This window comes from Phaenicophaeus curvirostris, chromosome 9 (genome assembly GCF_032191515.1).
Source record: "Phaenicophaeus curvirostris isolate KB17595 chromosome 9, BPBGC_Pcur_1.0, whole genome shotgun sequence".
In the NCBI taxonomy this organism is placed as follows: domain Eukaryota; kingdom Metazoa; phylum Chordata; class Aves; order Cuculiformes; family Cuculidae; genus Phaenicophaeus; species Phaenicophaeus curvirostris.
Window position 1 is genome coordinate 17443296 of NC_091400.1, and position 14740 is coordinate 17458035.

At 42.3% G+C, this 14740-nt stretch overlaps 1 protein-coding gene across 4 annotated transcripts in view; it reads right to left on the reverse strand.

Annotated features, from left to right (window-relative positions):
• Positions 1–14740, reverse strand: part of WDFY4 (WDFY family member 4) — a 136022-nt gene that overhangs the window by 48251 nt on the left and 73031 nt on the right. For 3 of the 4 annotated variants that reach the window (XM_069864116.1, XM_069864115.1, XM_069864118.1), the window contains 4 exons: positions 12638–12715; positions 11559–11759; positions 10679–10730; positions 9115–9278 (listed from right to left, as the gene is read on the reverse strand). In XM_069864116.1, coding sequence (XP_069720217.1) covers positions 9115–9278; positions 10679–10730; positions 11559–11759; positions 12638–12715 — 495 coding nt within the window. The remainder of the gene's footprint in view (positions 1–9114; positions 9279–10678; positions 10731–11558; positions 11760–12637; positions 12716–14740) is intronic. The other variant, XM_069864117.1, reaches the window with a different exon arrangement.

The window sequence follows — 14740 nt, forward strand, 5'->3', positions numbered from 1 at the left end:
CAACTCACTGCTGTGCCCAGTTTGGACCAGAACTTTGAACTAGCATCTCCTACATTCCATGGACAGACGTATAATCAGTCCAGTCTCAGATGAAGCACCCTCTATTTGTAAAAATCCCTTCAAACACTTGCACTACAATAAACCACTAATGCTCCTGAAATCTTAAGACAAATACAACCTTGCATACCAAGAAAACTGCTCACTGCTGAGTTCCTCCTGTAAACCAACAGAATCCTGAACTACATACAATCCAGAAATGGTTACAGATCCCACAGGAATGTCTGTCTCTGTGGGGATATGCCAACCACAAAACTCCAAAACTGGAGTGTCTGTGTGCGTGCGTGCCATTACGTGGTTAGAGGCATGTATGCATGCACTAAGAATACTGGGGAATTCTGCTTGCTGTAGTAAACCACAGGTTTTGCTGAAGTAATTAAATAGCAGAAAGATGGCTTCTTCCCAAAAGGAAGGTAACTTAATATTAGTACACCAGGAAATTGTGTAAAATAGCTAAATGGACACAAAGTTGAAAACCAGACTTATAAGAAATTCACCTTAAAAAGCCCAGCTCCTATGTCAAAAATTACGTGTGTGGTTTCAGGAGGCACGAGGATGGTGAAGGGGGCTGCTCATGATCACTAAAATGGTCTGGCACAAATAATCACTTTGTTACTCCCTCTAAGGCAGGACCAGGGCATGTCAACAGGCCTTGAGAGGGGAGTGAGAGCGTACCCCTCTTTCTCAAACCTTAAACTCTAGGCCCCCATACATTGTCTTCTGTACTATCCAACCAGTAAGTCACCAGTGCAAAGTCCATTTCTTCAAATTTTATGTTATTATCTCAACAGAATTAAATACATCTGCACTGTTAGATATAGTACGGCCCTTGGGCCAAATAATTTGTTCTCATTTGAAGAATGGGGCTCATTTTATTCCAGGTGAGTAATAAAGATCCAACAAAGAGATGTACTAGAGAATCCCCAATAGAACAGGCTTATACCTACAATCTTGCATTGAAATACCAAGCAGCCTGAAATTATCATAGATTAAATAAAACCTTTCCTTTTCTGTCAGAACAGAAACCAGTTCACTAGCCTCTGGAATCATTAATCAATGAAGCAAACATGACATAAAATAATTGAATAATTACCTTCTATAGTATTGCCCAAAGCCCTGCATCTCTTGATTACTCTGTTCATTCATACATATGGGGAAATTAAAGCTGAAGGCATAGATTTTTTCTTTTTCTTGTTTTTTTTTTTTTTTTCAGAAGAGCTGTTCATAAATGTTGCAGTTGTGCTTAAGCAAACAGCTATAAAAGCATACCTGTCCTGGAGTTCAAGACACAGATTTCCAGAGGAATTGCATGCCTGAAGATGCAAAAAGTCCTTATGTAGTTTTCAAAAACACTGCAGGAGGCTTAGCCTTCTATTCCTGCCTACTCTAGAAGTGTTATCACGGCCCCTCTGGGGAAAAATACAATGCAAGGAAATTAAAGTCACAAACCCACATAACTAGAACACACCTATGCCACACAATCTCCTGAACATAAAATATTTACAGAGGAAGGACAAAAGAATGGCTAGTCCAAGTCATTTCAGACTTTAAACAACTATGCTGTGTCTTAGTAGCAGAACCTTAAGGAAAAACTATAACATGTTAGGTATGGAGTAATTCTTAATCTTCATAAACCTTCTCTGCAACCAGTGGCTTAGGTCCTTCCTGAGGCCCCTTCCCCCTCCTCATTGGTGTAGTGGTGGACTTGGCAGTGTTAGGTTTATGGTTGGACTTTATGATCTTAAAGGTCTTTTCCAACTTAAATGATTCTGTGATCTCATGCTTTCCTATAATCATAGAATCACCAGGTTGGAAGAGACCCACTGGATCATCGAGTCCAACCGTTCCCATCAAACACTAAACCATATCCCTCAGCACCTCATCCACCCGTGCCTTAAACACCTCCAGGGAAGGTGAATCAACCACCTCCCTGGGCAGCCTCTTCCAGTGCCCAATGACCCTTTCTGTGAATAATTTTTTCCTAATGTTCAGCCTAAACCTCCCCTGGCGGAGCTTGAGGCCATTCCCTCTTGTCCTGTCCCCTGTCACTTGGAAGAAGAGGCCAGCACCCTCCTCTCTACAACCTCCTTTCAGGTAGTTGTAGAGAGCAATGAGGTCTCCCCTCAGCCTCCTCTTCTCCAGGCTAAACAACCCCAGCTCTCTCAGCCACTCCTCATAAGACCTGCTCTCCAGCCCCTTCACCAGCTTCGTTGCTCTTCTCTGGACTCGCTCCAGAGCCTCAACATCCTTCTTGTGGTGAGGGGCCCAGAACTGAACACAGTATTCGAGAAGCAGTCTCACCAGTGCCGAGTACAGAGGGAGAATAACCTCCCTGGACCTGCTGGTCACGCCGTTTCTGATACAAGCCAAGATGCCATTGGCCTTCTTGGCCACCTGGGCACACTGCTGGCTCATGTTCAGTCGGCTGTCAACCAACACCCCCAGGTCCCTCTCCTCCAGGCAGCTTTCTAGACAGACTTCTCCTAGTCTGTAGCACTGCATAGGGTTGTTGTGCCCCAAGTGCAGGACCCGGCATTCGGCCTTGTTAAACCTCATGCCATTGGACTCAGCCCAGCGGTCCAGCCTGTTCAGATCCCTTTGCAGAGCCTCCCGACCCTCCAGCAGATTGACACTTCCACCCAGCTTAGTGTCATCTGCAAACTTGCTAAGGGTGCACTCAATGCCTTCATCCAGGTCATTGATAAAGACATTGAACAGAGCTGGACCCAGCACTGAGCCCTGGGGAACCCCACTTGTCACTGGCCTCCAGCTGGATTTCACACCATTTCCCACCACTCTCTGGGCCCGGCCATTCAACCAGTTTTCCACCCAGGAGAGTGTGCGCCTGTCCAGGCCAGAGGCTGACAGTTTCTGAAGCAGAATGCTGTGAGAAACTGTGTCAAAGGCTTTACTGAAGTCCAGGAAGACCACATCCACAGCCTTTCCCTCATCCAGCAGCCGAGTCACTTTGTCATAGAAGGTGATCAGGTAGTTTGGCAAGTTAGTTTTGTGTGTATAAACACACAGCTAATCACGTGCTCAGCAAAAAGTACAAAAACTTTGCACAATACACACAAAAGGAACACGTTCAGGTAGCATTGTATCATTAATCAGAGATCTGTAATCTGTAGCTATATACTTTCTGCCCTTCCTGTTGTGCACTGAGGAATCCAGGGTGCATCAGCTACAGAGGGACCTGTCAGTAAAGTAGGGTAAATCTTATTTAGAGTCACAGAAGTACATGAAATCAAATACGTTGCTTTCACAATTTTTGGCCAAGGAAACACATGTTATCATGGTAGGCGAGACCAAATAGGTCCCCCTCTCTGTGTCACTCACAAATCTTTTTCTGCAATGATTGTTAATTTGCTTGTTGTTGAAGTCTCGTATTACTCTGAAATGGTCACACATGCGTCTCATTAATCACAACTTATGAATACATGACAGGTTGCTTCATTCTCTCCAGTTGCTCAATGACCAAAGGAAACTAAATCTACTTGACCTAGTCTTTAGTGGTAGGAGCTCTAGGCTCAAGTTTGGCCACATCTGAACAGCTACAAACATTGGATCATATTTCTTCCATCAAACTTGAGTGAAACCATTGCAATCGCTAGAAAAAAAGCCTTGCAGTCACAATTTTGCTTTTTTGCAGGTAGCCTCCACTCACCCTCCCTCCATTCGAGCAAAAACCCCATGTAGGAGGCGTTTCTTCAACGTGCACTTCTCACATTTTAACAACTTCCCAAATGCTCCAAGGAAAGAATATCAGATATTTAGGAGAAATGAAGGGCAGCAGAAGAAGGTTCTTGTCTTGTACATGGTCATCTGCACTGGGACTGCTCTTTGTCCTTGCTTTCTGTGATGAAAGCTGCCATCTGTCCCAGCCCATTGCCAGCCTGAGAAGCTGGCGTCCCTTAGCTGATGGTAATAGCATCTGGAAGCCAATTCTAATAGGATTGTGCTCATACCTCTTCCACACCCAGACATCTCTGTCTCACTCCAGAGTCCTCTCAAACAAAAAATGTTGCTGAAAACTAATATGAGTCCTTAATCTCTCCTTAGGCCAGTTCACTCAAGTTCATGCCTCTCCCACTGCTCCTATGACTGTTTCAGGAATAACCATGGCAAAGTCTGCTGGCTCCTTTCCCTGTTGCATCTTTCTACAGAAAGGAGTTAACTGTTAGGGGATCAAACGTGCTTGCTTGTTTTGGTGGTCAGGACCCTGGGGTTTGCCAGGAGCTCTGCAGAGATTCAGGGAGTAGTTACAATGGAAAGATGCTTTTCATCAAGATGAACACCAAAACCACCCACCCAGAGTCAGATATGAATCAGGAATACTGGAAGTATCACAGTGAAGGAGCACATGCAGAAGAGCAGAGATCTGACTAAAGCTACTGTTCTTTTGTGACAGCATGAGTCAGATCCTGTCCTTTACATCTAGTAGCATCGTTGTTCACTGAACTGGAGTATGGCTGGATGAGCATGTGCTCCGAAGGGGCTCTCAGCAGCCTCTCTACTGCAGCAGAAACCCAGACAGGGCAAGTCAGAGAAGTAAACATCTGCTACACCTTGCCCTTCCTTCAGACACTCCCATCTGAACACACAAAGAGTTTCAGCAGTCCCTTCTGCAGTGAGGTAGTCATTACAATCTCTGCTCCTGCAACAGGGAGGGAAGAAGAGAAACTGAGGCACAGAAAAGGGAAATGGCTTGTGCCAAGGACCTAGCTTCCTAGTCCTCTGCTTTGACCACAATAGCCAGTCCCTGTTCCCACTGCACATCAGCACATGTAAACTCCTTTACTGCTGCATCCTCCCACTAGGATGAAGCTGAACAGTGCTCCCATGAAAGACTGCCTTGCTGTTTTGCATTGCTGTGAACTGGTTCCACCAAGAAGATGCAGAGCTGCTGCACTGTTTTAATAGTCCTAGATGCTGAACCTTACAGCTACTCCTTCTTTCAACTGAGCCTGTTCTTTAATAAGCTCCTCTCTCCCTACTATTGATTCCACTCCCTCTAACTGATTTATGCTAATCCCTTCTATTATTGTCCTTGGCAGCTCCCATGCTCACTCCAGCCCCTTCTTCAAGGAAAGGCTGCATGCCCAGATTTCTGCTAGGCCATGTCTTCTCGTTAACTTCAGGTTCATTACCTCAGCTGCTTGGTTTTCTTACTGCTTTGGATGACTTGCTGGCAGAGGTTTACTTTTCTCCAAAATTCAGAATTTCTATGCCAAAATAATTTCCCAAGCCTTCCAAAACTTTCTTCATCTATTACATGTTAACCACACATTAACAACCTGGCAGAACTACTTCAGGCTTGTAAAGATCAGGGAGGCAACATTGCAGTTGGGGGCTCAGGTTGCAGATATAGAAATCCTATCTCCCTGTCTCTGCTGGTAAGCCAGGGTTATTTTAAGGGGTGGCTCTGGCTTTGGGTAGGCGAATTGATAGATTAGGTCAGGACAGGTTCCCATTTGCATTTCTCTTGCCCATTTCTGCAGCATCACATGTTGTGCAACATCATGCACATCACATATAACCTCTCCTTCTATGCCTATACTTCGTGCAGTCTCAGTACACTGAAGATAATGTAAAATATAATCTTCACCTGAACGCACCATAGACTCATGGGAGCCTCATCAAAAGATAGAACCAAGGAGACAGTTCAGTGACTTTTGAGAGAACAGCCTTGACAGCAAAATCTGTAAATCTGCACCAGCAGGCTGATATATTTATCTAGCAAATTACACACATTGACTTCTGTGTGCAGAAAAAACATCTTGTGCTTTGGGCATACACACATAAATACTACCTCACACTACTGCAATTATGGCACAAGTCCACGCTGAGCAATGAAGTGACTCAATTCCCAGCTTTGAGCTCACAAAGAATTCCAAGAGCATTCTTTTTGCCTAGCTTTTAAAAATGGTCGCTGCTGGGCGATCTGTAAAGGAGAAGGTGAAGGAACAAAACCTCAGCTACCAGCCCACCATGCTCCTTTAGCCTACAAAGAACTGCCCTAACCCTCTATCTGTTGTGCCCAGACTCTCAGTGCATGGGCGAGCCACAAACACGTATAACTCCTCTGAGCACTCACTCACCTCTTTATGTGCCTCCACAGAGCCAAAATGCAACAATGGCTCTCTGTGTCTTGCATTTCACCTGCACTGAATACAGGGTTTTTGGCTTTTAGATCTGGCCCTAGCAGATCATTGTAAGCATGATGGGTACTAGAGGAAACTGGTGCAGAGTATAGAAAGAAACAGGGAAAGAACAGCAAGGAGCTTCGTGTAATTGAAATGGCACTACATGTGAAGTAGGGTAGCCACAGAGGAGAGTCTGGGAGTCTCTGGGCAAGGGAAATGGGTTGACATCAAGAACCCCAAGACCTGGAGGCTGCACTATGAGGCTGAGGAGAATGGGACAGATAGCTCAAAATGCAGCAGGAATGTAGAGGCAGCTGAGAGGTGCAAACCAGCTGAAGATAAATTTCAAATAATCAGGAAAGAAATTGTGCTCTTCCAACACATTCTCCCAGGCACATGTTGTGGAGGAGATCTGTGATTTGTGACATATTCCTACTATGCTCTCCTGCTGCCACTTTGGCAGATACCTGAGGCCTGGAAGTCACTAAAGGAGATTTCTCCAGCACATGCCAATGTGTATTACAAGGATCCTGTATGGAAGAGACATACTTACGTCAATGCAATGAAATACTACTTTGAAGGCACGGATTTGGATATATATACCTTCCACCCTATATATTGGTGAAGTAGAAAGGATAGTGTTATGGCTAAAGGCTATAATTGCACAGATCTAGGATGAATTTCTTGATTTCTGGCATTTTCTAAATTCAGAGAGTTTGACTTTTAAATCTTAGAAATGCCTTCCTCTCTGGGTAGTTAAGCACATTGAAAAAAGGAGCAAAAAACCATATCTAAAGGTGATCTTTGGATGGTCTTGGTGTTATTTAAACACGGAGTTATGACTGTTCCCTCATATGATTAGTCTCCACTCTGTCAGAGACCAAACTTCATCACTCAGCAGTTTCCTTTCTTAGCCTATATTAAAACTGAACCCTTTTCTTTCAATAGTCCAAGTGATAAACACATCTTGTTAAATACTTAAAATTAATTTCACAGGAATGCCTAAAAATGTTTTCTATTTTGCAAGGAAGATAAAACTAAATATTAGATATTAGCATGACAATATCCCACCTGCACCTATATTTTCCTAACTGAATTTGTTGAGAACATACTCTGAACCAACAAAGTAATCTGCTGCTTCTGCAAAAAGCCTTCTGACATATCTGAACATGTACAAAGGTGTCTGTATAATGGTAATGCAGAAAAAAATAGCACTGGGTGACAATTTAAAATAATGGCCACTTTCCAGAGAAGGGCTATCCCTATGTTCCAGAAATCAATCTAGTATCTGCCAAAGTATCACAATGACTTTCCTGTGCAGTAGGTAACATGGTTCCAGTTGCCTGCTTAAAGCGCAAATGGCTCACGAGGCAGCTATTTACAAGGCAGGACCGCAGTGCACTAAGTGAGTGCAGGACAGCTAATGTCACCCCCTACTGCTTTTTTTAATACTTCTGTCAGCTTGGCAACATGGTGACTGCTGCTGGAAAAAAACATGCCTGGCGTTTCTGACAGCTTCCTGCAGAGTTACATGCAGAAGAGACAGACAGCCTGAAGGCTCAAAATGAGATCAGCACACTGAAAACACGTCTAGCATTTTCATGCTTGTCTCCTTCTGACGGGGAGAGGTATGGGGTGGAGGTGGGGGTGGGGGAGGAAGGATAGAGGCAGGGAAATGAATTATGTTGTATAGACAGACAGTATACCAACACCTTTAATAGGAGGAAGCCATCATGTCTGAGAGCAAGAGTGTGACCCCTGGCCACTGGCAAAGCATCACAAAAATGTGGCAGTGGTATTGAGACATTAAAGAAAAACAATTATTTCTATATCTATGTAGAACTGTCACAGCACCATAATGGCTGAGTTTAAATACTCCAAATCTGACCCTTGGCTTTCATTATGGGTGCTAACTTTTGGGCCAACAAGGTTAACAATGCCACTGGAAGAAACAACTGCACTGCAAAAGACCAGAGAATGAGGCCAGGTCTACTTCTGATGACAGAACCTCTCACAGTCCTGAGAAAAATGACTGTGTGCCATGCACATCCAGTACCAAGGATCTGGTTTGTAGTCACCATTATGGGCACTATTCTGAAAGCCAAGGGTAATTTGCTGCCTTTCAAGTAAACAAATTAAGTTAAGAATACCAGAACAAATCTGCCACCCCCCCAACAGAGTCACTCCTGTTTACCCCACAGCTCATGTCCTCCTCCAGGGTTCCTGAACCTGCCTCTTCTTTTTGCTGGGAAGAAATCTGGGAGAAGAGCATCCAGTCTAGCACAAGAAGAAAGAAGGGACAGTACTCTTTTGACCAGATAACATACGATAGAACCCCCAAACAGCAAGTAGAGAAAGATTCTGTGGCTTACAGGGAAGAATCCGTCCAGTACTCATGGGGAGGCAGAGAACAAAAAGGCATGTGAAGGGAGGAAGAAAACATTTTATGTATTCATCAGGAAGAGATTTACACATCAATCAACTAGCAACTTATTCCAAATTGGCACACTCTTCCAGAGTTAATAAACAAATACGATCCAGGCACTGTTCTGAGCATGAGTAAAGGTGGGGAAGCAGGACAGAAGTTCTCAGTCTCATAATTTGCCATGTCTTAGGCAAACTCAGACAATACTGTTTCACAGGTACGAGAATATCCTCATCACATGCCCAAATTTTTGTCTTTAAAGTAAAAGATTTAATGTTAAGTACTCTTCAAGAATAAGTCTATATAGGAGTTCACATAGTGGCTGGAAAATTGCAATTGCTCTAAAGAAGCGAATACTGATGAGGTTTTCCATAGCCTGAATCCACCTGAACACCAGACTGGAAAGGAACAGCCAGCCATCCACCTCCAATTCACCCTCTAAGATGCCTTCTCCCCAGAGAAAGTTTTCCAGTTCATCTTTCCTACCTTTTCATTCTCTACGAATTCCTGCAATATAATTTGTCTCTCTATGCAGAGTTCCAAGAAGTCTTCTGAATGGAAACTTTCATGTAGAGCAGGGAAGAATGTTAGCTGGTTACAATCCGATCCCTTATCCGTCTCCCTTTCTGCTCCATTTAATATCAGCTCTCCTATATCAGTATAAAAGTAATGGCAGTTTTAGTGGCAGCTGGATGACACCCAAAGCATTTACAATTTAGACTTTTACCCAATCTTTCTACCTTGGGAAACAGCATTATTTACCTGCAAAAAACAAGTAAGAGAGAAGTAAAATCTGTGACTGCTAAAGAAGAATGCTTAGTTAAGGGAACGAAAAACAGGTACCTGCATTCAGTCATAATTCAAGCTAAATCCCTATAATTACTGCAGATTCAAACACATTGAAGAAATGTATTTATTCTCATTTCTGCACTGTGCTGGGCTGATCATCTGAGAATCAAATAATTAAAAAAATAGTCTGTTCACATACTCAGATGAAATGAGGAAAAAACTGAAATGGTAGTCTTTCGGGAACATGCACTGAGCAGGATCTTGGAATCCAAGGAGAGACAATCACTCATATCTTGCATAAGCTGTGTACCAGGTTTTGCAAATTCATGCAATGCACACAGTTAGGGAAGGCATAATCAGTATTATTAAAGTAGACTGTAACCACTTTCATGCAGAAGCTATGTAATACTTTAATCTTTTTTTTGGAGTCTAGAACAATAAGGTTCTCTCTCATTTGTTTGCTAGGCTGTATCATACTAAGAAGTGTGATACATACAAACAATACTGCTTATTTCCAATAGTACACACTAGGAGCTTGACTTGGAGCAGCCATATAGGTGGTTAAAATCCACTGTCTTAGACTTGGCTGACTTTTCCATACTACAGTTCTTTCTCAGTGTTTTCCCCTCTCTGAAAACTACTGACTTCTGTACCAAATTTCACTCCCCATTCCCTGACCTTCTTCTTTTAATATCTCATGTAACAGAAAATCTTGCCTTGGAAATGAAAAATAAGGACATAATGATCACATTTTGAAAAATCTGGTTCTTTTTTGAACACTGAAATACAATTTGACACATTAGCATTCTTGATGGCTTTATTTTGTCCACAGTCTTGGAAAGTTACAATTCCCATTATCATTTCTCTGAGCCATCCAAGGCTTGGTTTTAGATACCATTTCAGAGGTAGAATTGGAGCATCTGCTAAAAGCAAGGGGAAGTCTGCACTTTTCCTTCTGAGTTTAAGCAGCTGGGAACATTTCAGGTGCCCAAGAATGCCCAAAGCTTTCAAGGTAAGTTTTTTGCTTTCAGATCTTTCTGGTAGCAACAAAAGAGAAATAATTCTGAAGACAGTTTATATATCACATATAACAATTGCATCTGTGTTTTCCCAGATGTTACGGTAACTTTTTAGCCCAGAGCATCGACAAGTATTTTTCATTAGATGAAATTCTGACCTGGAACTCCATACACTATTTCCAGTTCTCTTTGGCTGTTTGTGTCTACCCTCTTGATGATGTAATTTAACCCCAAATGATTACCTGGAATCTCTTCAGCAGGGGTAGTTGTTTCATTTCTGTTTGCTAGGAGAATCTGAAAAGAAACTAGGTATGACTAGAATGGAATATACAGGCAAGAAAAGATAACTCAGAACCTTGTACAGAGAAAAACAGATTTCTAACTACATTGCAAATAAATACCTTGGGAATTCAAATAAACTCATTTGAAAGGACCTAAAGGGACAATTAAATGTAGGAACAAACATCAACAACTAAGCAAAAGGACTATTGTCTTTTCAAAAATGATCCCGCATGAGGCCACTTACAGGATAAAAAACATATCACCTAGTCTACGGAAAACTGCCAGAATCCAAGCTTTGCATAAAATCTGAAAATGTCCTAGAGACAGGAACCTTCTGATATACTAAAGTGCTTCAGCTTCTGGTTGATAGGTTTTGGCAGATAGGTTTTGACACTATAGAGACAGACAGTAGTAAGCACCCCACATATACAGTTTAACACACAGTTCAACAACACTTATTCCCTTTTGATCATTCCCCAGTTCTAGCTGCTCTAATAAGCATAAGACTAACAGGACAGTGCCGCCATCTAACTGGACTCTGTTGCATACATTGGGAAGTGCTATACCCATGAGATATTACAAGACGAAAAGTAATGGTTGAGTTATACTCTCACCTATCTGGGGAGATCTTATATCAGAAAAGAGGGAAAATCATTCTGGTGCTGCTAAACCTATTGTAGCCCCTCTTAGTCTCTTTAAACCAGACCCGTTCAGTGGGTTCTCCAAGCATAGCACTGACACATTGATGAGTCAGGTGATGAGAACCAGGGGAAAGAGGTGAGTGTAAAGTCACCAGAAACTGCTAAAAGAAATTGCGCACCTTCTGCCAAAGCTTTCTACCTCACTCTTTATTCTCACCATTGCTGCTTGGGTCTTCACGTGCTGAATCCTCCTCCTCATTCGTGAAGGCCCTTCACAACAATCAAGAATCCATTGTGGCTCTAATGATCGTGATCCATCTCCCCATAGGCATCTTTTGTAGAAAAGTTGCTCAAGTATCATCCAGTCTTTGGCTGCTTTGCTGTAACCACACTGCAGCATCTGTGGGACAGAACCACTTTGTGCTACCTTCTGCTCACTTCTCCTCCCATCCAGCAGTGGCACCACTCCAGTGATCCAGAGGGGTGGGTGGGATCACTGCAGACCCAGCAAACACAGGTCCAACTGCCCATCAAAAGTGTGCTGTGGGAGATGCTACTAGTCAAACTAAGATACAGTGACAAATAGAACCATGTTGCAACCTCCTTGAAAATAGCTTACTTTCATTGCATTTCCAACTCAAAACAGTGAGCCAGGAGAATAGAGCTCACAGAGGTTTTATAGACTCCATTTTTTTTTTAAGGAATTTTTGTGTCAAATGGCAACAACCATGCTCACTGAGAACACAGTCCTAAAGTTTCAGTCAGAAGTGTACTGTTCTCCCTCCAAACATGGCCTAAACTGAATTACTACTACTTAGGAAGTATGTGAAAGGGGCAGGAGAGTACTAAAATAGCAATTTAAAGGAGGGAAGAGGTGAGAATTTCAACAAACGAAAAGCTTTTGGGCCTTTGATGGCCAATCCTGAAACAAAAACATACTTGTGAGATTTTACTGGTTTCAAGAGCTTGAGACCTCTTGAAAAGTTTTTCTGACTGCTAAGAAAAAGAGGTCAAAGTCACCACTTTAATTTTGGCTACTGTGAGAGTGGAATAATTAATTTAAAAAAAAAAAAAGGAAAAGGCTTCTGAAGATAAAGCAAGGAAGCTGATTGATGAGTGATGCTCTATCACACTTCAGTGGTGATGTCAGGAACAGAGTATTTCAGCATTTCTTTGGACATACTAACTCATCTTACTTCTGATATGCCTGATTTCCCAGGGTAGTTCAGGAGCATCCTTTCAACCAGAAAGCTCCTGCACAATATTCTTGTTCTTTACCTGTATGTGGTTCTTGTACAAAGAGGCATACAGCTCCTGCCCAGTTCTTCGGTACCTTTCCATGCATGACACAAATCCCTAGAAGAAACATCAGAACACATTACAACAAAGTTTTGCAGGTGCAAACTATATAAGGGGCAGAAGCAGGCACCAGATGCTCTGACTTTTACAAGAATAATTAAGGAATATGGCCTGTGTCTGCAAGTTTGATGGCTTTCCAGACAGTATAGTGAAGAGGCAATCATCTGAGAGCAACTTGCAGACTTACACCAGGAAGACAAATATTCATTATCTTAACAAGGGGCATTAGTTAAATTACTCAGAAAGAGAATGAAAAGAGCAAATAAAATTTAAGGCTCCTCCTTTTGGAGCTGAATTAGTTAGTATGAATTAGCTTCTGCAGCAAGCATAACAGACATTTCTCTGTTGTAGAGACCCCGACTGAGGTAAATATTTATAACGATACACCTGCTTCTTGCTGCGTAAACAGAAAATGCAAACAAAAGAGTGGTCCACATTGCCATTTTGCAGACAGGAAAAGAACAGTTTCCAGAAACACTTTTGAGATATAGGAGCCCAAGTCCTCCAGCCAAAAGTGACTTGGGAGTATAAATACACTAAAGGAATTGTAGTGCAGAGATGTTTGAGCTAACTTTAGAACTGGAAACTTGTGGAGCTGTGCTACTGCATAACACCTATAACAACTGCCTCTGCTCCACTACATAGGAGACATCCCCTAAAACTCAGTGCTCCTTAGACATCTCTAGAATTAATGATATCTGACAGAACTTCTTGGCCACCTTTCCTTTCCTTCTAGAATCCAGGAGACTGACAGAACAGTGAACGTGCATTAATAGTCACACATTTCATCTGCTGTTTTACTGGAATGAACTTCTCAAGCTAAGGGTATCTGTGCAAGTATAAAACTGATGAACTGCTGTCAAGAAATGATGAGTTGCATTCCCCACTCTGCAGATTGTTATATGATCTTCAGCAAGACATGCAATTGCCCTAAACCACTACCTCTCCAACCACAAAACAGAGACAATAATACTAACCTCAGAGTTACACAGGTTAAGATCAAGAACAAAGGTCCAGTGTGGTGGGATCCTTAAATTCAGGGAGTGGGGAAAAGAGATGGGTTTCATCCTCTTCTTACCTACTCTACAAATACCCACAGGTTTTAGGCTCACAAGGTGCACATAGTCAAGACCTATACTGAACACAAACCAGAGAACTTCTGTGCATCCCTTTTGAAAAGATGAGCAGAAACATTATTAAACTCAGTGGAATTCCTCAGGTGGCAAATAACAACAAAATACTACCTAAGATATTCCCTATCATACCAATTCCTCAAATTCAGCTGTTGAACATTAATCAAGAACAAGCTTCCAGCTTTGAAAGTGCAAGGCTTGTTCCCCTTTCTGCTAACTATCTATAAAATTCTATTTGTCTCCTTGCTCAGTAACTTTTTGTGTGACTGCTGACAAGTAGCTACTGGGAGGAGTTCAGTGCCACGGCCTTCTTGCTAACAGTCACAGGTAAAAATTCTCGTGTTTGACAGTGTATTTCCTGGAAAAAAGATTATCAATATCCTATTACAACTACATGATTTCACGTATGATCTTCTGAGCATATTTGCTTTAATTTTTTCCAATCTAAAAGCTCTTTGAAAGAGCAACATTTTTTTTTCCTGAAGTTAATGGTACAGCACATTGGGACCTGAATGAGGATCATGCTCCTAATCACTGCTTAAAGAAACAGAATCCAAAATGTCAGAGTATCCAAAAAAATCATAAATACGTATTCCATGTGCCAGCCCAATGTGTAGGAAGGATGCATTGCAGTGAGGAACAGGAGTATCTATTCCTTTGATAAATTCCTGAGGATCAGAGGTGGCAGAGAAGGCAGATGCTGTTCAGAGATGATACAGGAGAAGTTAAGAGTGCCTCCAGTGCCATTTGAAGGTTCTTGTGCACACCCAAGCATCCCTGACAAAGAGGGGATTTCTGTGAATAACAGCACAAGTATAAACTGGCTGTGAAAGTCTCAGCCTCTCACTACCTCAAGCCGTGGATCAGATGGGTAACTTTTAAATGCATG